This window comes from Thermobia domestica, chromosome 1, assembly GCF_964235325.1.
Source record: "Thermobia domestica chromosome 1, izTheDome1.hap1.1, whole genome shotgun sequence".
Classification (NCBI taxonomy): domain Eukaryota; kingdom Metazoa; phylum Arthropoda; class Insecta; order Zygentoma; family Lepismatidae; genus Thermobia; species Thermobia domestica.
Window position 1 is genome coordinate 250,188,638 of NC_137454.1, and position 24,208 is coordinate 250,212,845.

Below are 24,208 nucleotides of genomic sequence, written 5' to 3' on the forward strand. Positions count from 1 at the left end.
TTGAGTTGAGTTGATTTTGAGTTTAGCGTCCTTTTCAGCAGCGAGGCTATATGAAACGTGGACCTACTGATTAACGTGGAATCCGAACCACATGAGTAACGAAAAAGAATTTTAAAACGATTAAGAAAACAGTTGATAACTAATCTGCTGAAATCTTGTGTAGGGTTAAAGATAGACTTGTGGGAAGAAAACACATGTTTCAGCTACAAATAATAATTAACATGTGAGATATGTATGTAGACTATGAATAGTAAGTTAATGCTTTCAGATCTTAAAATAAGACTTTCGGTTCACTTTAGTACGAAAAAGTCCGGCTTCACTGAAAAAGTCATGTCTCCCCCCACCCCAAGAAAAGCTTGCTGGGTACACCCCTGGGTTAACCTTAACAAAACTGACGTTTCAGCTTTTTTCCCGAAAAAAAAAAAATATATATGACTCATGAACTATAAACATGATAAATGTTACGAAGTCCACTTTGTATACTTTTAACCATAACATTTGCACCATTTGTATTCAAGAATTCGAAAATATATCAATGTTACTGCTTGATATATTTACGTAGTTTCACAGTTTATTGTTGAACACGAGCGAACAGTTTGAATATATTACACAAAATGAACAGACAATGTTTGTTCGCACATTCTTCATTATAGAAATAGGAACTGGTGACCGAAATAATCAGTACGTTCGTTACTGGTAATAAAGAAGTCACGTTTTCGTCGGAACGAAGAATCAATTAACGCTATTACATTTCTAAACAAGCTAGTGTCATCTCTAGTTTCTTTCAGTATATAATGTAGATCCCAATTTTAAAGTATATTGCTTCAGTCCGCAATTCTTTTTATATACAAAATTTAACCTCCGCATTGTCAGGCAAAGTCAAATTTGACTTCATTTTTCGCATTTTTGGATCTTACCTTCATACAAAATTTATCACGATAACTACCCTTAAGGTCATCATAGCTTGTTGTTATTGCACTGATAAGGATAACAGTTCTAATTTTCTAATTATAATAAATATCTTTCATTGCATCGACATAACAATGGTCTTTCGTTGGGATTACGCTTTTAATGGGTATTATAATGTTAGTACGGCCGAAAGTACGTTACGATACACGATAACTATTGAACGACACGCTAGCGGACATTATAAGATTGTAATGTTAATATGTCCTACGCACGTTAAGCCACAAAATAACTAGTGAATGACACGCTAGCGGACATTATAAGATTGTAATGTTAGTACGTCCGTACGTACGTTAAGCCACAAGATAACTATTGAACGAGACGCTAGCGGGCATTATAAGATTATAATGTTAGTACGTCCGTAAGTACCGGTACGTTAAGCCACAAGATAACTATTGAACGACACGCTAGCGGGCATTATAAGATTGTAATGTTAGTACGTCCGTAAGTATCGGTACGTTAAGCCACAAGATAACTATTGAACGACACGCTAGCGGGCATTATAAGATTGTAATGTTAGTACGTCCGTAAGTACGTTAAGCCACAAGATAACTATTGAACGACACGCTAGCGGGCATTATAAGATTGTAATATTAGTACGTCCGTACGTACGTTAAGCCACAAGATAACTATTGAACGAGCGCTAGCGGGCATTATAAGATTGTGATATTAGTAAGTACGTACAGACGTTACGCCACACGATAACTACTGAACAAAAGCTAGTTTATTTTTTCTTTTTCTTTCTTTCTTTCTTTTTTGCAATAGACAGCTAGAACTCATCTCGATCGAGTTCGAAAATAGGATGAGATTACCCCAAGGAGTTCCACGCATACGATGTTTGTCTATCGCGAAGTCCACTTGGCGGAACCTTAGATCGAGTCAGGGAATCACGGACTAAAATCGAAAATCTGTTTTTGTTCGATACAAACTTTTCTCAAATCTAAGCAACAGACTTGTATTAGCAGTCGCCATGGCGAATTGGCGCCCAAGATTTTTCGAGCCCGGATATACGAAGAAAAATAAAAAAAGTAAAGGGTCTTGAGAAAAGGTACATTTGTTCTAATGATAGAAAAATGAAACATACATTATTTTTTTACATAATCTCCCTACGGTTCAACACATTCTCCCCAACGTTTCACAAGTTTTTCGATTCCGTCGGGGAAAAAATTCAGTTGCACCTGTAACTAATTTTGCACCGCATCAATGACTTCTGCATCGGTTGCAAATCTTCCCCTGAGCGCTTCCTTCAGTGGTCGAAACATACGAAAATCGCTTGGAGCCAGCTCTGGACTGTATGGCGGGTGTTCCAGCAATTCGAATCCCAAATCCTTTATTGTTTCGACCATCCATTTGACAGAATGTGGCCGACCGTTATCTTGCTGCAGGATGACACCTTTTTGCAGTTTTCCACGACGTTTGAGTCTGATTGCAGGTTTCAGTTGTGTTCGCAACACATCACAATAGATCTCACTGTTCAAGTTTTGCCTCTTGGGGTAAAATAAACGGCTACCATATCTTCCATGTCCCAGAATAGTATTAACATAATCTTACCAGCTGATGGCTGATGGTTAACTCCCGGTGATGATGGGTGTTTTCAAACCATGCTCGCAGCCTTATTCCCCGGTTCGTGATTATGTACCCAAGTTTCATGTACAGTAACGATTTGCTGTAAAAATCCATCTCCCTCGCTGCGACAAAGAGCCAAATTTTTTCGCGAGATGTCCAACCTTTGTACCTTATGCTGCTCTGACAATTCTTTCGGGACCCACGTTGCACACACTTTTCGAAAATTTAGCCTGTAGTAAGATGGAATACGCTGAACCATGAGTGATATGTAAAGTATTGGCGATTTTATCAGTGTGATTCGCTTGTTTTCCATCACCATACCCTCAACGACTTTCAAATTGTCCTCAGTCATTGACGTCGATGGCCTGTCCGATCTTTTCTCGTCCCTGTTCCTCCCTGTTTGAAGATCCGTTCGTAGATCTTGCTTTGCGATAAACAACTGTCATCATATTGCGCTTGCACTCAACGAATAATTTCCGCTGGTTTAACACCTTCCACAAACAAATAGCGAATCGCTGCCCTCATTCACTTCTTGGTGCAGATAGACAATGGAGCTGCCATGTTTAATGGTCTGCTATACTCCAACGACTAACGCGGGAATAAGAGTGACACATTGCATAGTAGTGTTGCAGACGACACTAATTCAGCGCTGGATACTAGCAGTTTTAGCAAACTCTAGCGCGAAAAACTGCAGGTCCCTTTACTTTTTGACTCGTACATATATGGACAACTGTATGTAGGTGACTCAAGAAAGATGTTTAGATAAAAATTTCAACCCACTCATCTTAAGTGGTAGTAATAAGGGGAGTAGGATTTTGTTGCAGTATCAATCCGCCTAAAATACGTTTAACGTAATGTACTTATACAATTATTTTTTTTTAATGTTCTAAGAATATAAAATAGAATATATTTTATTGCTCAAAACATCCTAGGAAAATAAAACTCTGTCTGAGTTTGGTGTCCAGTATTGACACAAAGCCTCTGATCCTAAATAGATAAGTGGTTCGATCACTTGCAAGCCAACTTCTTTATATTTTCGATTTTAAAAATACGATACTAAGATTGCACCGTCTTTAGATTTTCAGAACATTGCATAAAATTTGAATATATAAAAAATATAGGCTATGCGATTTGAGCGAAGTGATTTCGCAAAATTTATTCATTAATAATACATACATACATACACACAAAAAGCACCTCTTGCTCTCAAATTTAAAAAAATAATAATAATAAAGAAAGAAAAGATAAAAAGAAAGAAAGAGTTATTCTTTTTGTTAAATATAATTGTAGCAAGTGAAAAAACGTTTTGAAACCATTGCCTTTATTCGGAACATAATTCGTTTTTATTTTTATTCTATTTACTTTCAGCTCTTAGATTATAAATACTCTAATACTTCATAGATAAGTGAAACGAAATAAATATACAAAATATACATATTTACTTACAGTATATGTCACATAAAGATCGCTACTGGCCTATTCCTAGCTATACATTATGTATCAAGAATTGAATTAGCCTATCTGCCAAAGTAATCGCCAATTATTATTATTTCTTAATAATAAATATTACTAGTACTTGGTCCTTTCGTATGCTTCTTTGCACATACTTCTTTTCTTAAGATTTCAGGTTCTTGGACGGAAGCGTTATAAAATATTATACATTACTTTAAAATACTAAAAATAAATAAATAAATAAATAAAACAAATTACTTGGAAATGAGAAAAATATAAACAATCCACACATCAATCAAAAGTGATAAGCAATCTAAAAACAAATATGTATTAAAGCATACACTCCTCTGTGAAACACCTTTCTACCGCAAGAGTAAGAATTATTTACATATGATTTGAGAGTACGATTTTTACAAAGTAGAATGCATCCTTTTCGACGGATTTCAGATTCGATTACAGGATATGTAAGTTTCTGGAAGTTAACATTGTAACCGTCGATTTTTTTTTTTTTTAAAGGTTCTTGCTTCCAACATTCTAATGCCATCAGTTCGTCCATAATGATTTACTTTCATCAGTTATCCGTCTCTTTTGTCTCGAGAAAGTTCTCAACTTTTTTTCCACTGATATAACGCTAAAGCATATTATTTATTATTAGCATATTATTAGCAAAGCATATAACACCATAAGTTGTACGTACCAGCAAAAACAGCTCGCGTACCGCCAGTGGTAAGAGTACCACAGATTTAGATATGCTAGTATAGAGAGTATAATCATGGTACACGAAACTGAAGATTTTATTTACCAAGACCTGTTTTGTGATTCTGCGTTTCATCTCTCTTGAAGGCAATATAGTGTGGTAGGGAACGGTCTATACTGTAATGATCTGCGTACTCACCAACTACACTAGCCCAGCGTCGTGGTCAGAATAATATTCATACCCAGAGTCGTAGTCATATCCCATATTAATAGTAGGCCCTGTCCTTCATGATCTTGATGATGTATAAAGACGTAGAGCTGCAAAACTCCTTTTTTAAAAAATTCAAGATTTTATTTCATTTGAACGTTTTTACACATTCGGAAGAAAGATGTGAACTCCAAGTCTCAGAAATGAGGTTGGTTGGTTTGAGGAGGGTTGAGAAGCGCTAAGTTTGAGGTTGTTGAACAGCAGATAGCCTAAGAGTAAGGTAGAAAGAAGTTTGAAAAAAAAAAGTACGTATCTCTGGTTCAAACTACATGCCTATCTAACAAAACCATATCCAAAGGGAAACTGGGAAATAGTATTCTTCATGAAACAAGTACAAACTGACGACTTTACGCTTCAGACAATATACTTGTATAATTGGGATCATAAATTGAATAGTTTCATGCTTTAAGACGCTATAAGCAGGTATAGTTTGCGTAAGAATATATATATGAGAATATCGGACTTCAGGGGATTAGAAGAACGCCAAGAGAGAAAAACCGAAAGAACATTCACCTCAAAAAGTTCTTTTGAACAAGAAAGAAAGAAAAAAAGGAAGTAATAGACAAAGAAGAAACGGGGAATTATTTCAATCTGATTCCACGATCAAACTGTTATCACGTGTCTATATACACGAAGAACTGCCTAATGATAATGGTGGAATGGAGGCATTAGTGATGATGGTCTTGGGGCGTTCCATCCAGAGAGCAACTGAGGATATAGATGGACAACGGAAGGACGGATGAACGTAGAGAGAGAAGAGGTGGCTGAACTTTTCAAGAAGGAAGAAGGGCAAAGGCATACTGCAGTGAGGAAGAACAGATAGGTAAGAGGATATAAGGAAGAACACTCCCTCTGGCGGGCAGAAGCCAAAATCACTACTGACAGAAGGAAGGAAGGAATAAAAGAAAAGAAAAGAAAAAGAGCACCAAAAGCAGCGAGAGATGGAATAGAAAAATAAAAAAAAACAGTGGACGACGAAGAAGAAGAAGACAGAGAGAACAAACGCTTTCAGAGAATCACACTGAAGAAACGAAGTGATTGAACTAATGAAAGACGAAGAACCTCTCAGGATATGGAAGTGTGGCTAACTTCGGACAACTGTGGAACTTTACTGGAGATATAAAGAATAGAAGTCCACAGAGAGAACTTAATAATGATTTTGTTATCGGATTCGAATAAACGAAGTTCTCTCTAGATATTATGATTTTCCTAAATGAACTGCTCTTTTTGTGTAGTTATTCGAAACATGTTATAATGAAATCACAGAATATCAGAAGCAATGTTCATTTTGTATACCAGAAGGGGAGGGGGTAGTTTCAATGATAATTCTGGAGCAAGGGAGTACGGTGGCTCAGTAGTAGAGCACTTAACTCTGATGTCTCGGGTCCCTGATTCGATCCACGACCAAATAAGTATGTGGTTGATAACATCATGTCTGTGGGTTTTCTCGGGGTACTCAGATTTCCTCACACATTTTCATTCCATCAATTCTTCCATCATCATTCACTTGCTTTAATAACCCGTCCCCCTTAGCCTAAAGGCCATAATCGTGGGACGTTAAACTGAAAGATTTCATTTTATTTTCAATTCTGGAGCAAGGGATCTCTGTTGGATTCCAGTCTATAGTGAATAACATTGTGTCTGTGAGGTTTGACAGGGATTTCCCATTTTCCATCATTCTCACCCCATCAATTCTCCTATAATCAATCATCGTCCATCTCCCTTAGCATAAAGGGCATAATGGTGGAATGTTAAAAATTTAATCGTTAGTGGCGTTTTCGAAAAGTTATTTGTGGAGTACTTATTACTCAAGCCTATGGTCAACAGTGAACATTAGAATATTTTATATCATTAATTACTAGATAATGCTAGAGGTCAAAATAAGGTCTTTCATTAATATTTAATACGGCATAAGAGACAGATACCCTGGATATACCGTTTATTTGTATCGCAGTTAATGTTATGTACCTTGATAGAAATGTTTCTTGTACTACTCCTTTGATGCTTGCCATGATGTAAGAGTAGAGCACCTACTTCAGTTTAAAATTCTTAGAATGAGCAAAGGCAAATAAAGATATTTGGTGAATCTGACAAGAAACATATCATCTTATGTAGAAATGATTAAAATACTAAATTGAATTTAATTTTGTAAATAAAATTGCAAGAATTTCATATCTAGTTCTGCTTGAATTTTAAAACTCTACAACCTTCTGTTTTAGAGAGAGCAGAATATAATTTGGGGCATAAGGGAAAGGCAATAACATTGAAAACGGAAGGATAAACAGAGAATGATGTCTTTGCATTTCAAAGTCATTTTCCAGGCATTTCAGGGGAAAATAATGTAGATGTGGATTTATCTTTTCGGAGTCACTAAAAAACCGTTCTATGGAAAATACTATTTGTTTATCAATATTCAGTATTTGTTTATCAATAACAAATCTTGATTTGAGGAAATAGAGAGGATTTATGAAATGTTCTTGAGGAAAATATTTGTTGTTCGTTGAAGTTTAAGGTCCTCTTCCCGAGTTAAAGCGATATGAGACATGGGCCTACAATTTAAAGTAGAATCTGTAGCACCGTAATGCGTTCAAACTTCAATGTACTCCCACCTGGAATAGAGCCCGGTGCTTTGTCCAGCAAATGAGTGCGCGCTAACCACTAGGCCAACGGAGAGAACTAAAAAAATATGTTTTTTTTAAAGAAAAACTTTACAGTTATACACGTTTTTACAGAATGTGGTTCGGGAAATTAGATACAAATGTCAAAGTCAGGCACATACGTGACTTGCTTAGGAAATTCAATTGTGGTGTATCGAATGTTAGTTGGAAAAGCCTAGGTTATCATCATTATAGATATTCTGTCATTATTGGCAGGTCATTTGCCGCAAATGAGAAGCTTCCATGCTGCACGGTCTTCCTCTAACCTCTTCGTCTTCACGTATGATCTTTCCGTTTTGATATCGTCCATTAATTGTAGTCTCCTTCGCCCCCCCCCTCTCTCTCTGTCTTTCCTGAGAGGGAGAATATTGATTGATTGGAGTTTAACCCCTTTTCGGCACCAATGCTACATGAGGCTGGATCTAATTCTCAAACTGGAATCCGGACTAGCACTACTAGGTTTTATATGTAAGTACCCGCACAGGATCGAATCGCGGACGACGCACACGAGAACATATGCGTTAGTCATTTGACCACGAAGGAATATAAGTAGAGCAAGAAGAAAACGAAAGAATAATATAAAGTTGATCTTATAGAAGTGAAAATAAGAATCTTCATTGAATTAGATTGACACAGGGTATAATCCACTTGGATTTCGTGTTTCTCTGGCAATGAACTGTGAGGTTTAGCAGGGTCAAATTAATGCACTCTGGTGCTCTAGGCTATACTTATGGAACCGTCTACCCTTTTGCGTAAAGAAAAAATACAGTTCTCGTATTGTAAATCACATTAATCAAATCGTCGACGACGGACACAGTATTCAGTCGCGGTTACCAGTGCCATTTCAATAGCATTTTGGACCTCTGGACAAACCATACAGTGGGGTCCCTACAATAACCACTCAGAGGAATAAAATGTAAATGCCGCACTATGGTAGAGATGACTGAGATACTAACCCAGAGATACCAAATCAGAGACAAATTACAGAGCCCATTTGGAACACAACAACATTGCGGCAAATATTGTTATACAGTTCCGTATAGTGTAGTCTCTATGTAATAGTATTTATTTAGGCCTATATGAAGTCACTCGACATACCCAGATTAATATGGAGCCCCTATGCTCGTAGAGTCTCCAGGCAAGTGCCCATCTGTTAAGACGACCCCTGTGTGTGGCTACACAATATTTTATTGTTGAATACATGTTTATATGGCAGGCTGGATCACTCGAAAACGTAAAACACATGTTATAACCTGTATTACAAAAATGCCCACAATACATACATTTCTACTACAATAAGGTGGCGTAGATGGAGCCAAACATGGTGCCCTAGGTTTGAACTACTCGCCTACGTGATAATCCGGGGCTGAGGCTTAGAATTAGTTTAAGAGTGAATAACAACTATTTCTGAAGAAGTCTCATTTATTTATTTAATTATTTTAAGCGTAAACTGCGTAGTAGTTGGGGAGTCATCGTGGCTCAGCAGTAGAGTGCTTACCTTTGGTGCGTGGGGCCTTTGGTTCCATCCACGGTTAAGTTAGTTTGTGGTGGATAACATCGTGTCTGTGGATTTTCTCGGAGTACTTCCGTTTCACCTACATTCTCATTCCACCAATTCTTCGGGACCATCGTTCACTTGCCTTAATCATCCTTCTCCCTTGCCTAAAGGGCATAATCATGGGACATTAAACTAAAATATTTTACTTTATCCCATTCCATTTCCATTATGTGGTAATCTTCCGAAGACCTCTGAAGATAAAAAGGTGCAGACACACAACTGGACATCCAAAAAGTAAGATTATTTAGTATGTAGTGGTTGTGAAACGTATAAATCTAGATTTCTTTGTTATTTTTGTCAGTGCAAGATTTTCTTCATCCTTTACATCAGTGTCTTCCAAACAATAGGGCACATTTCATTAATACAAGGAGGGTTCTTGAGAAGATGTATTGTAATCATTCAGTGAATTACGAACTGAAATCGGACCCGGGATCAGGGTAACCCTATTCCTGGTGTTACATTTACGTATCATCTAGCAACGATACCAATGTAAAATATTGTCAACGGTTAGAAATTAACTTTTTCAAAGTTCGTGTTTCTCTATGAAGACAAATAGATTTCCCAGGCGATCCCAGGTTTGACTCTCTGCCACTGAACAGATTGGTAACTCTCTAAGTGCCATATTACCATTCTAAATAAATTCGTGAATAACTTAAAGTAAGAGGTAATGCATTGTAGTTCCAAAATTCAGATATGATTATGCTACGTGCAATCACCCACTTGAACATATACCATTTAGGGCCAATCCTACTATCTTCTGATATCTGTCTGATATAAATATCCTCCTGACATCTTTCCGATAAGTGTTCTACAATGTCCTGATAACAATCAGGTGGCTGATAAACCCTATCAGTTGGTTGGTACTTTGACAGGAAGTTCAATTGCCTGTTAACAGCTATTAGCTACTTGTTAGTTGTCGTGTAGTGAATCATGGACGAAATCGAAGAATTGTTGATGGTGTCCGAGGACGATGAGGAGATTGTTCAATATATAGCGAGGCCTAGAAGACCAAAAATTATCAGACAACGAATCGATCACTTTGATAAATGGGCTGAAGAAGAGTTTTTTGATCAATTTCGATTGACAAAAGACAGTTGTCGGTAGCTGCATGAGGAAATTGATGACAAGATAAGAATTCAAACTAATAGATAAGTTTTAGTTCGAATATATGCCAATTTATAACGATAAATAGTACCCGTTGGCTACAAGTGCCCGCATATAAGCGCCATGTAATTTGTGTAGTTAGGAGATAAAGAAATATATTCTATATAAAAATATAGAGTTTAACCAATCAAATGGTCCGTTAGAACCTTGCTTCGGGTTAACTATCTGACAGAGTATATATCAGGCACAGTACATTATAGAACGAACCACGGGTTAAAGTAACTGACAACTTCTGATATCTAATTCTGACTGATAGTAATCAGAAAGAATATCAGGATATTGTAGGACTGGCCCTTAGTGAGCCATGCCTAAGGTTGTGCGATATCCGGATTTGGATATCGAAAATCGATAACGATAAAATATGGAAATTTGTCAATATATTGAAATATCGAAAAATGGAAAATATCGAATTATCAAAATACCAAAATATCGAAAAACATCGAGTAAGGAACTAAAAATATCGAAATATTGAATATAAAAAAAATATCGAAAATCAGGATATAATTAGATAAATATCGAAGGATAGATTATCGAGAATATGGAGTGATATTGGGATATCGAGTATGAAAATATCTCAATATAGACCAGTAACATTTTTATTATCAATATGTGAAAATATCGACTGATCAATCGATGTACCGAAATATCACACATCCCTAGCTAGAGTCTTTTTTGGAGTGTAGCGCCAAGAAATTTCGTTTAGTTTTAGTTTAGCAACACTGAATCTACAACCCTTTATTGTTTTGCTTTCTTTTTCACTTTCTCCATCTCCTTCGCCCACTCCTCTTCCTTCCACATCCAATCTTCCTCTCCGGAACCTATTATAAACTTCAGAAACATTGCCTCCGGCCGAAGGGTGGAACATTAGATCAAAAGGATTGGGCAACAGGTCACACAAGAGTACGATACAAAATACACGTGTCGTGTGCTCATCCAAGAAAGAAATTGTATCCTTCCTTTTTCTTCTTTATTGACATAATTAGCATAAACTAAAAACATGTTTAAATAAGCATTTTATCATGAAATAATCAGAATTTGCAACTCCCAAGAAACATTTATGTAGAAGTAATTGCATTTATACAGTATATCTATTACAGGGAAAATTTGTCCCAAGTAATTTAGCCATTTTTTTCCCTTGGTGAGAGGGAGGAAGGGGCATCATGACAGCACATTTTTTAGTAATTATCCGTCTTATGCAGAGTCGTTTTGTCGTGTGACTAGCGACATACTAAACGACTGACTACTGCAGGAAACATGTTAGTCGAACTCTTTAGTATGGCACTAATCACGCGTCAGAATGATTCTGCAAAAGGCCCTCTGAGTCTCATAGTGGCTTACTAAGTCTTTCAGAGAACCCGGTTTAATCGGCCCCTAAACTCGATGTCTAACATTGTAGCTATTGTCAAAATGCATGCTGGCTCAAAAGCAGCGACCCCGCGTAACGTAGTCGTTAACGCCCTTGCCTTTCATGCGAGTGGTCCCGGGTTCGATTCCCAGTGGGGGCACTGAGTACAAACAATGTAAAAACTCTTTCAGGCCAGCCACCCTGAGTGAGATTTTCATTGGTTTTCCTCATTCACACCAGGCAAATGGATGGTTCCTACCATACATGCCTCAGCCAGCTTCCTTCCTTTCCCAGTCCTTTCTTCCTTCCCTTTCCTCGGATAGTATGATCGTCGATGGACGTCATAGCTCATACATGACGGGCTAAGTTAGCCTTAGATGGCGAAAGCCCAGAAATCTAATTCCTAATTCCCGCTCAAAAGGTGTACCTACTAATCGGATCATGGCATTGTGATTAATTTATGTATTATTTTCTTTATAGTTATTGATTTTTGCTATATCTATTTCTTTTTAAAAATGTCTTTTTTCTTACGTACATTTAATAGTAATATGGCAAGAAATTTGAGTAAAGAACAAAGAAAGTGGATTTTAAAACAATACTGGTAGGCTAAGAAGGCAAACGTGTATACACAATGAGGCAGGAAGCAATTAATGCAACTTCACCAATACACCTGACAACATATCCTATCAGAGATGCATTTAGTACAACTAGGTTTAGTGGTTAATGCATCGAAATCTAGTCAGAGGCGAATGAGGTAAAGATTCGTTAACAGGGTGTATGAGATGCATCGCTGGGATATATATTTGGGAACATTTAAGAGATTAAATAGTGTATCATGAAAGTCTATGTCTGTACAGAGATTAACAAATTAATTAATTGAAGTAACATATTTCATCACTGCACAATTATGTGCCTTCTTTAGGACCACATTGTACACCGAACGTACCAGTATAATCGGAAGATCCGAGTTTCTAAGTATGCATGATAATATAGTTTGCTTGCCTTGGTATTGGAAGATTTCATATATGAGCAGTCTGAAGCCAGATCGAACTAATTACATTTCTCATGCTGAGCACTGACGCAAATCCCGAGGAGATGAGGAAGACATGTCCCCCAACCTTGGAACTGGGGGGACCGTCCCCTCAATAATCCGATTTGAAATGTGTTTTTTGGGAAAAATATGTGATGATTTGTGTCCGACTGACACAAAGGAAAGTGAGATGAAATTGATGTCCACCAGAATAAGCCTCAAATCTGCCCGACTCCCAATGTTGAAGAAAATTCTGCTCCCGTGATCCTCCACAGCATTGTTTTTCAACTTCATAAATGTTTTGAACGTCGCTTAAAAAATAAAAAAAAAAGTATTAGGGGAACGGTCTTGCCCGCCATCCCCCAATTGTTTAGAAGACAAAGTTGCGCCGCTAGTGCTGAGGGAAAATCGCACTCATGGAAACAATGATAACTTTCCTGTTTTACGTATATATATATATATATATATATATATATATATATATATATATATATATATATATATATATATATATATATATATATATATATATAAATCCAAAACATGCTCCAGTTCCTTAAGGGATGCTGGTGGAGGGTAATGAGACCGAACACGCCTTTGTAACTCGGACCACAATGGCTCAATGATATTCAGATCTGGTGATTGTGGGACCCAGGGGAGGTGTGATAGCTCCTGGTAATGCTTCTCAAACCATGATTTCACCGTTTTTGCTACGTGACAGGGTGCCAAATCATCTTGGTAGATGCCATCACCATCAGGAAACAATATTTGGGCCAAGGGTAGAACCTGGTCCCCAAAAATGGCCGCATACGCCTTAGCATTTATCATTCCATGCAGGGCTGTGATGGGACCTGCGGAAAGCCATGATATTACTGCCATACTGTAACAGAACCACCCCCATGCTTTACAGTTGGGAGCAGACAGTCTGTATCATAGGCCTGCGACGGTGTTCGACATACGCAAAACACGACCGGTTGTTGTAAACAAGGTGAAGGTCGATTAATCGGACCACATTACGTGTTTCCGCTGCTCAAGAGTCCACGCCTTGTGGTTCTTACACCACTGGATACGCCTCTTCGCATTTAATGCTGTGACCAGGGGTTTGGCGATAGTGGCCCTGCCATGAATTTTCATTTTATGAAGTTCCCGTCGCAATGTTTTCGATTAAATCGGGTTCTGTAGGTTGAAATTGAGTTCAGACGTAATTTTCATTGCAATGGTCTTCTTTTTAACTGCTACAATCCGTTTTAATGCCCTCTGGTCCCTATCTGATAGGATTGTCTTTCGACCACTGTTGTGCTTTACAGGCGTCGTTAGCCCATGAATTATGTATGCCCTCGTGACATTGGACACAGTGCCTTTCGATACCCCCACAATTTTCGCCACTGTTACCACTGAAGCTTCAATCAGACGGACACCAACGATCATGTCTCTTTGGAAGTCTGTCAGGTCGCCCATTTTACCGCACCACTTTCACACCACGGCACTCACAGTTGAACTGGTTACTGTTGACGGAAGAGCAAGGTCCACATGACACATTGAACACACACACACACACACACGCATACACAAAAAAAAAACTATCGGCAACCGCAACACGTGTTGTACAGTGGAGGGCCAAACTTACGTGTCCTGTATGAAGTGTTTTTAGATTTTTTTGTCTTTCCCCTGTATATATATATATATAAACAGGAAAACTAGTAATAATAATTACACTTAATGACACTCTTATTATTTGAGATGTCTGAAATTGATATCAGAGTGCATTCATTATCGATTTCTGAGTTTAAGCGTGAAATCATCTGAGTTTCAGATATTTCACGCCAAATCTTACGCCACAACAAATTAAATGTAGAAATTGACGCAAAAGCTCGTGAAGCCCATTTCCCACTGACAGCAATTCGTGTCAAGATGTTACTGTTTCGATAAGGGTCAATTTTCCAGAGCATAAAAAAAAAGTTAGTTCGGTCTGGCTTCAGACAGCACATATATTTCGTGAAAATGAAATAAAGATTTTTCGTTTAACGTCCCTCGCGTATGCCCTGTAGGATAAAGGAGACGTATGATTAATCAAAGTGAAGATTGTAAAATTAATTGTTTGTTTTCCAACGGGAATCGAACCCGAGACCACGTAGACCAATGCAAACGTACTAGTCACTAGACCAGAGGGAAAGTCTCATATATTTTAGATCAACGTCTTTTCCTAATGCATCGAGGTTAGGAGAGACAGTGGCGATGATAGTGATTAAAATGGTCGAATGAAGAAAGTGGGAGGAAAAGGTACTACTCGAGAAAATTTGCGCACACAATGTTCGTTCACCATAAAGTTGGCGCAAGTTGGGATCGAACTAGGTACCCCACGCACCTCAACCCCATTGAAATAGCGATTATATAGACAATTTTGAAAATGAACACATCGTTTATTAATACCTTAAGTATGAAAGATGAATACGTAACAAATAATACAGTGGGACCTCGATAGCTCGCAGCTAAAGGGAATACATAAAAATTCGATTTATCGAGTTTTTCAAGTAATCAAAGTTCGAGTTATCAAGGTAGCCACAAAAATTTCGAGATAGCTACCGAGGTTCCGCGTTCCTCATGAAAGTGACTATATAACCTCTATAACTCGAGGTTTTACTAATTCAACCTCTATAACTCGAAGTTGTGAAAGTCTGTTAAATTAAATAAGATGACTAGTAAAAATAAAATACTAGACATGAGTAAAACACAATAGTAATAATGGCAAATACGTAAAACCATAGAACTATAACTTCGAGTAATCGAGGTCACATCAAGAGAAATTCGACTTAGGTAAACTTCCACTTGTAGAGGTTCGCAGATACGAAAGTTTGAGTTACCTAGGTTTTTAAATATCACTATGAAACCCTTAAAATTCGACTTATTGAGATGATAATTTTTAAATATTCAACTTACAGAGGTTATTTTAACATTGAGTGTAATAGAGGGTTCAACGGAATGTGAAAAAAATCGAGTTATTAAGGAATTCGAGTCATCGAGATTCGAATACAGTTGGAGTTATCGAGGTCCAACTATATACGTATATATAATTAATCATAGTCAACCATTGTCAATCCATTGCTAGGTGAAAGTCTTCCCAACTTTTCTCCACAGCTTTCTATCTTCAGCAACTCTTTTCCACGTTACTCTGCAGTGCATCTTGATTTCGACACACTGCCTTGTATGAGGAAGGCATTCCTAAAACGTTTCTTGTCTCTCGGTATGAAGTGAAGAATTGCTTTTGTCCATCGACCATCATTTCTTTTTGCAATGTGTCCAGTCATTGTTACTTCAATGGTTCATTTTTATAATAATGACCGTCAATTCTACATTCTTTCTGATGTATGTGATGATTCTTTACCAATTTTCACGAGTGATTCTTAACATATATCTCTCCGTGCTTTGTTGTGTAGTCTGTAGACGACAAATGACTGATTTTGGTAGTGATCACGTCCCCAATCCATATTGGGAACATCAAAACAAGTAGAATACATATTAGTGCTTGGGTTTTCAATATAACGCTATTCCTTCCGAATGCATTCCAGCCTAATTTATTAAGTCTGTTGCTTTCTTCTTGAAAGCTGTCTTCCATAAATATATTTTGTCTCAGATAGATAGGTATTCGCTTCTTCTAATTCCGTATTTCCAACTTAAATTCTTGACTTCCCTACGAAGATGTTGAACATTGCTTTAATCTTCTCCATAATTCACTTTCAACCCGATTTCAAATTATATATGAGGATTGTGCTTGAGACACTTCATAACCTTCATTGTACTCCTTTATTTGCCTGATGTACTCCAATCAAAATAATTTAATCATCATATTACCAATTTAAACACAAAAAGCACTTGACAAAAACTTCAAAAGAGAACTCATTGGATAAAAGGTGTGATTTTACAAGTTAAGTTATAATTTCAACCATCTTTATGCAACAATTTTATTCTTGTGGGTCGAAGGTAAAATAAAATAAACGATAATTAAAAGAAAAACAAATTAAAACTAAAACAGGAAAGAAAACGAAGGATGATACCAAAAAAACGAAAAAAAAAACAAAAACAACAAAAAAAACGCAAAGTTGCGTTTGTGAAAAAGCAATTTCAACACAGGAAGAAGTATTAGATGCTAAAGTTCTGAATGGAACGCAGTTTCAGAATTCCTTTTAAAAGACTGAAGTCTTGAACGAATTTGACAGACGAAAGCACAGGCGAGAAGCAGCAATCAATGGACTTAAAAGCTTTGGAGGAGAAAATAGAAGTAGAAGAATATAGGTCAGCGATTTTGGATGAAGAAGCAGAAACTAACAGAAAGTTTGTTCAGAGGTTTCATATATATAATAGTATGTCTCATTTCTAATAGTAACATAATAGTATGTCTCATTTTTAATTTTCGAGTAAACTGAAAAAAAAAAAAAGAGAGAGAGAGATCATCTTTCCCATTCAATTCAATGCAATGACACATACGAAACAGTGTTTCTTTCATAAAATATGTTCCGAGGGGGGGCACACTTAGTATTCAGAGAGGCACTGCTAGTGCTTTCTATTTATTATTATATTGTATAATATTATTTTGGTCTCCTCCGTGGGGCACTCTCAGAGCTCCGCGGAGCAGTGCCTCTCAAAAACATGTCTGGAAGAAATAGTGATACCAAACAAGCTTCTCCTGCCATCTGCAAATACTTTTTCGAAATTAAACTACCTACATACTGTTCCGTCGTCTGATCACAACCCATTCCACCTAATAACTCAATTTCACTGAAAATGCCGCTTACCAGTATGTTCGTGCGAATCACTATATATGTATGTATGTATGTATGTATGTATGTATGTATGTATGTATGTATGTATGTATGTATGTATGTATGTATGTATGTATGTATGTATGTGTGTGTGTGTGTGTGTGTGTGTGTGTGTGTGTGTGTGTGTGTGTGTGTGTGTGTGTGGAGTGTGTGTGTGTGTGTGTGTGTGTGTGTGTGTTTACGAACATTATTAGCATTTTTAATTGAGCCACGGAAAAACTAAAACTGAAATGAATTACCCCATGTTATACCTTGAAATGTATTAAATACCACATATCAGTGAATTAAATCATGTGCGGTGGAGGATCGCTCTTTAAGTATGTGTTTTTAAAATAAATTGCACTAATAATAAAGAAATTTGCAACACTAAATATAAATTGATCATTATTCATAAAAGTAAAAATTTTAGATTTTAACATTATAGGAATAAATTCTTATATACATGGCGACGCTAGCACATAAATGAATTATAGAATACAAAAGTCAGTAATCCTTGATCCAATATCATGGAGATTGCGTCACTACGCTGGATAACATATCACAGCTTCTGATTATGTAAGACAGCTTTTCATATTGGCAGGTTAAAAAAAATTATCTATCAATTTTACAGAATATTAAACGAAAGGGGCAGGACTGCAAAAATTAATAATACGAGGAAATTTTTAAGTATTACCGGTAAAATACCTGTACATCATGAAAGGCCGTATCAGAAAACGTGATGTTCCACCTACGTACAAAATATACCTAGTAATTTGTCAATGTAACATGTAATAAAACATTTTACTGAAACTAGAGATGAGTAGGAAAAAAATGTCACGAATTTTATAAGTTATTTACTACTGGTAATAGAAAAATTGGTTGTTAAGTATTGTATATTCAGGGGGAAAAAAGGAACGTGGAGGAAGGTATGCCACATTCTCATAAAATGTTACGTCAGTGCTGAAAATTTCATGCAAATATAACCATGAAATCTTGGCTCTTAAATAAAGCGAAGCTTACTTTAAAAAAAAAAAAAAAAAAAAACCCTCAAGGTTTGCTTAATATTAATTACAAAGCACGCGAGGATATAAAGGGACCAAAAGATTTGCATGCTTTTATTTAATACATTCTCACAAGTTAGTTACTTGCTAGCATTTTAATTATTTCTTTCGACATTCATATATAAATTATATCTATTCGCAAACTGCATATAAAAATTAAGCCAGTTTATGAAGCATATTAAAGAAGTTTCAAGGAAAACTTCTGACAGAAAAAAGCACTATTTTCTATTGGTTTTCAATGTTAATATTTTAATATCTGGATCATCTAAAATGACTTTCTCAACTTAAGGATCGCGATCTCGAAGGTGAGGTCACGAGAGGAATATATGATGGTCGCAAATGGGGTTGAAAAGAGAAAATACGATCAACTAGAATTTAGTAGTTGAAAAATACATTTTCAATTATTATTATTATTATTATTATTATTATTATTATTATTATTATTATTATTATTATTATTATTATTGGATAGCATTATATATATATATATATATATATATATATATATATATATATATATATATATATATATATATATTCCGGCTCTGTGGTGTTTCTCCGTCGCGGTGATTGACCGAACGTTAATATCGTAGGTTTTCCTTGAAAGAAGAATGATGTTGTGCCCCCCCCCCCCCGGAAAGAACCGAAAAGAATCAATCACAGCAGAACGAAATTAATACATTTTGTAATGCATAATATTAATTATGTCTGCATTTAAATTTTGCACTATTAACATGAATCCAGTATTGAAATTAAACTACAGCAGTAACATCTAAATAAATTGTGAATATAGACCACTCCTTCATTATATAAATTACTACTAATGTAAATGCACTAACTATTCAGTAAACCTGAAAGATATAAACAAATACTTGTTTTTAATTCGCCAAAACATGAAAATATAAACAAATCCTTATCTCTGATTGATCGAATTCGTGTCCTCGGAATTTAAATTGTACCTCAGTACCCTATTCCCTTGTATAATATATTTTCTTTGTTTTCTTAATAGTTTTTCAATAATTAGTTGGCAATTGTTACATAGATTTAAAATATATAATTTTTCTATGTTAATAACACATTGAGGTATATGTAATTAAGGATTATAGAATTAATCAAGGAGTGACTTGACAGCGGAGTGATTTGTTTAAAAAATCACTTGAAAATACTTGAAAAGAATCTTTCCATCAATCTCCATAATACTGTACTATGCTATATAAGTGCCAGAATATTTGTGATTAGGAAAAATGTCCCACGAGGTTGTATAACAAAACTTTCTCAGATATAATTCAGAACTTATTAATGTTCTTAACTAAAAAGTAATCAAAAAGTTTATTTAATGAAACTTATTTCTTATTTTCTTTTCTCGACAATCTGAATGATTTACGGAAGAAAAGAACAAACTACTTTGTTTATGTCTGAAATATGGAATAGTTCTTACCTCCAACTGTAACCCAAACAAGTCCCGCGTTCTGTCTGGGTCACGTGGTTTATCAACTGTCCTGCAGTTGGTGACATCAGTTAAGCTCATCTCACTCTCCTCTGGTCTCATAAGGCTGAAATTAAATAATAAAATATCAAAATATATTCCTTCAATATTGTATTTTTGCTTTAATTGCATATTAATGTAACAGTTAGGTTATGGTAATTTCATTGCTACGTAAATTATATTTCATAAAGTACTATATATTTCAATCAGAGATGCCGGAGTCATAAGACGGATTCAATCTCGATAGTGCAGGATTTATTCTATCTCCCTACCTTTGTTCAAGTACTACTCCAAGGTTTACCCTGCCTTTGTCTGATGGGTAAGTGGGAAAACCCAGGGATAAAGACAGTCTTAGCCTGATGTCTTACCTTGATACTGCCCGTAGACTAAACTGACCTAGGAGTGTGTATCTTCAAATAGGTTCAAATACGAAAAGTATTCAATAAAAACTGACACTAAGGCAGCTATTTCAAAACTACACACTTTTAATCGGTCGAATCACGTTCAGTATAGTCATCCTGCAAAGCAATGCACTTAGACTAGTGCCTTTCAACAAACGTTTGTTCAAACCCATTATGCAACATGCTATTCAAAATCATCTCTAAAGCCCTCACAGCTGCCGTAGAGTTTGGAAAACGGAGTCCTTTTTGGTCTTCGGGTCTAAAAAGAAGTCACTAGAAGTCAGATCTGAACTATATGGAGGATGCAGAATCGTCAAGATGTTTTTCTCGGAGGGAGACAACACTACATTGTTCGTAACATGAACACACATTGTCGTGATGCAGTGTAAGTTCCATGATGCCTCTTCTCTCTTTGGGAATGCGATCTTTTATTAGCTGTTTCAAAAAAGAGATATGGTAGTCTGCATTCACAGTCTGGCCTGACAGGGACGTATGGCAGTACACCGCACTGAAATAATCGAAGATATGCACATGTTCATGTTGCGAACAAAGTAGTGACGTTCCTCTCCAAGAAGAATTTCGAGACGTTCCTGCATCCTCCATATACTCAAGATCTGGATCCTAGTGACTTCTTTTCTATAACCTCAGAGCAAAAAGAACATCAAATAATGACATTTTCATAACTCTACAGCAACTATAAAGACTTTAGAGGCGATTTTAAGGCGTGTATCCAAAAATGAGTTCGAGCAGGTGCTTACTGAGTGGCAGCGGCTCTGGTCCAAGTGTTTCTTTGCACGGTGATTATATTGAACGTAATTCAAGTACTACCTAATAAAAGTGTGTAGTTTTGAAATGGAAGCCTTAGTGTCACTCTTCGTATATTTACATGTATTTATTCATTATAATAGAACACGCAGATGTTATATGCAATTACATTCACACAGTATATTTACAATTTCACTTTTAAACCTTATAACGCAGTCAGCATATCATCTATATTACTTGTCCTTTTTATGAGTCTATTGCAAAACTGTACACATGTCTCAAGTTGGTGCCTTACATAGCATTTTTGTATTTGCTTTTGCACAATAAAATAAATTATAACTTTCGAAAATTAAATTTAGTGAACAATGGTTTTTAGTTCTAGGGGAAATATTCACTATCGTTAGCTTGTAAATAAGGTACGTTAGAAATTTTGAATGGATTTTTTTTGTTTTGTTTTTTTGGGGAGTTCTGTCTCTAGGTTCCATACAAAGGATGCATGTTAAAGTTATACAACTGATAAGAAGTAGCTGCTTTATTGAACTTTGTAGTAATTAAGATTTCTGCACGGTTCATTTATCATATTGTCAATGTGAGTTTCAAGTGTAAACTTCCTATCATATATTACACCTAAATCGAGTGTAGTACATACAACATATAGTGGTACTTTATGTCATATAAATCCATGTCTAAGTTGACATGTACAGTATTTACGGTATTTATTTATTTATTTATTTATTAACAATTCACCTTTTACAGAACTTCCCTCCAAGTGTATAAGCGTCAAATAATACATCGCACCACACGTTATTCCAAACACAAAGAACTGTGAAATTGGCGTTTTCTAACATGTCAGACTTTCCGCGGATGGATTTCTATTCACTGTTGTCAAGGCTCATCCTTTACCTACTTCGGATCCACCTTTAAGTCAGAGCGTATCTAAGAATTCTGTTGGGAGCATATCTGAGAATTAAGATTCGTAGGGAATCGCTTGCGCACATATTGCACATTATTGAAATATGCGTTTTTGAATGACATATGTGTAACTTCCTTTACACCAATATGGACTGACACCCCACGGTTTCTCGTGTTTGAAATAACGCGTATTGAAATGTAGCTCTTCCATGCTTTTGGACAGCTCTAGCCGTGAAATTCAGCACTTTTTCCCATAGGTTTATACGAACTTTTTTTCTTAATAACTTAGTATCAGGAATCATTTTCCAAACGTTGTCGGTGTTTGCATAATGAATATACCTAGGTAATGTATAATGAATACATATTCTGCTTGTTATGGTACATATTTGATAACTTATAGTAACAATTATTCTGCGTAAAAGCAAATAAAAAGTTTTACATTGAAGTTAAAAAAAATTAAATCTGTAGTATTTCGTCACAAGATAGTAGACTTTAAACTAAAGATGGATGATTAATGAAATGGAACGAGAATGTAGAAGGAAATAGAATAATCTGGATAAAACATACGAACGCAATGTTGTCCATCATACACTCACGTGACCTGGAGTCGAACCAGGAACCCCACGTAGCAGAAAAGGGCGCTTTATTGCTTTTTCAATATGTCTCCATTTCCTTCGTAGTAATCTTATTAACTTTTCTATTTAATCTAATACGACAGAAACATGAACACAGGAACTTCCAGAGAGATTTAGAGACAGTCAAACCTTCAATAGGTCTCGTGTCACGATGATCACTCTTAACTCCTCACCTCAGACCGGCACTGCTGATGTATTGGAATAATATGGAAGTTGGTTCGTAAAGCTGTGGAAGAAAACAGTAGGCTGAGGATTTTGAACAAAGTTTTGATGGAGAGAGAGGAGGACGGTATAATAGAAAAGAAACGGACTAACGGCCGAATGGAGAAAGTTACACAATGCAAAACTTCGTAGTCAGTACACATCATGCAGTATTATGTGAGCAGAAAGATCTGAATTGGACAAGTGATTTCCACGAGGAATACAAATGAGTTTTATAGAGTTTTCGTTTTATAACGTAGGAAGAAATGTCTTTGCGTAGACAAGAAAAAACATTAATATGAAGATGAATCTTCATATGGTTGGCAAAAGTACCCTAAGATTGGATTGTCACAGAATAAGATACAAGGTTACAACGGTAATCGCTGTTCATTGCATTGTATTAGTTGTCCTTCGTAGTGCCAAAGAAAATAAAACCGATTAAAAAAAAAGTTGAACGTCCCTCGATTATGCATCAAAGTTAAGGGAAGCTGTGATGATGATATGATAGTAATGGTGGAATGATGGAAGTGGAAGGAAACGGGAGAATGGCGAGAAATCCCACTCACACGAAGAAAACCTACTTGGTAGGAGTTGAGATTGAACTAGAGACCACACGCGCCAGAGATGAGCACCCTACCACTGAGCCACCACGGCATCCAAAACAGATTAATTGTTATAATGCACAGTCGTCTTATTTTGTATAAACTCTCTTTTCAAATTTGATTCATCCGTCAATTTTCATCATTATCCAATATTTTCATGGAATTTCTATATTAATATTATATTAATTAGTAATTAATATATGCTGTATTAAAAAGCAATTATCGATAACAAAACACAGTGATATAGGTGACTGGGAGGTAGATCTGCATCTGAAGATATAAAATCTCATTAAGATTAAGAACGAAAGAGAAAGATTTGCTATTTTGATTGGACTTCGATAATGGCGTCGATGTAAAAGTTTGTTTTGAAAATGTGTGTGTTCGTGTATGTGCTTTTATAAAATTTGAACAAGTTTTTTGGTGCTCTTTTAACTACTACTATCCAATTTTAACTATTGTATAACAAATATTAAAAATATTATCTTTAAAAAATAAATTATCAACACAGTCTAGAAAACAAACAAACAAAAAAACAAGGTAAGGAGAACTTACTACCAATAAGAAGACTTACGGAGCATCATGGAACATGACGCGAAAATATAAATAACAAGAACTCAAAGAAACAAAATATTTATGATCTTTGCTGA

At 36.0% G+C, this 24,208-nt stretch overlaps 1 protein-coding gene across 1 annotated transcript in view; it reads right to left on the reverse strand.

Annotated features, from left to right (window-relative positions):
• LOC145695006 (uncharacterized) overlaps positions 1 to 24,208 on the reverse strand; it is a 1,107,003-nt gene that overhangs the window by 878,535 nt on the left and 204,260 nt on the right. The window contains exon 2 of the mRNA XM_081771850.1: positions 19,998 to 20,112. Within this exon, the coding sequence (XP_081627976.1) occupies positions 19,998 to 20,108 (111 nt within the window). The 5' untranslated portion in view covers positions 20,109 to 20,112. The remainder of the gene's footprint in view (positions 1 to 19,997; positions 20,113 to 24,208) is intronic.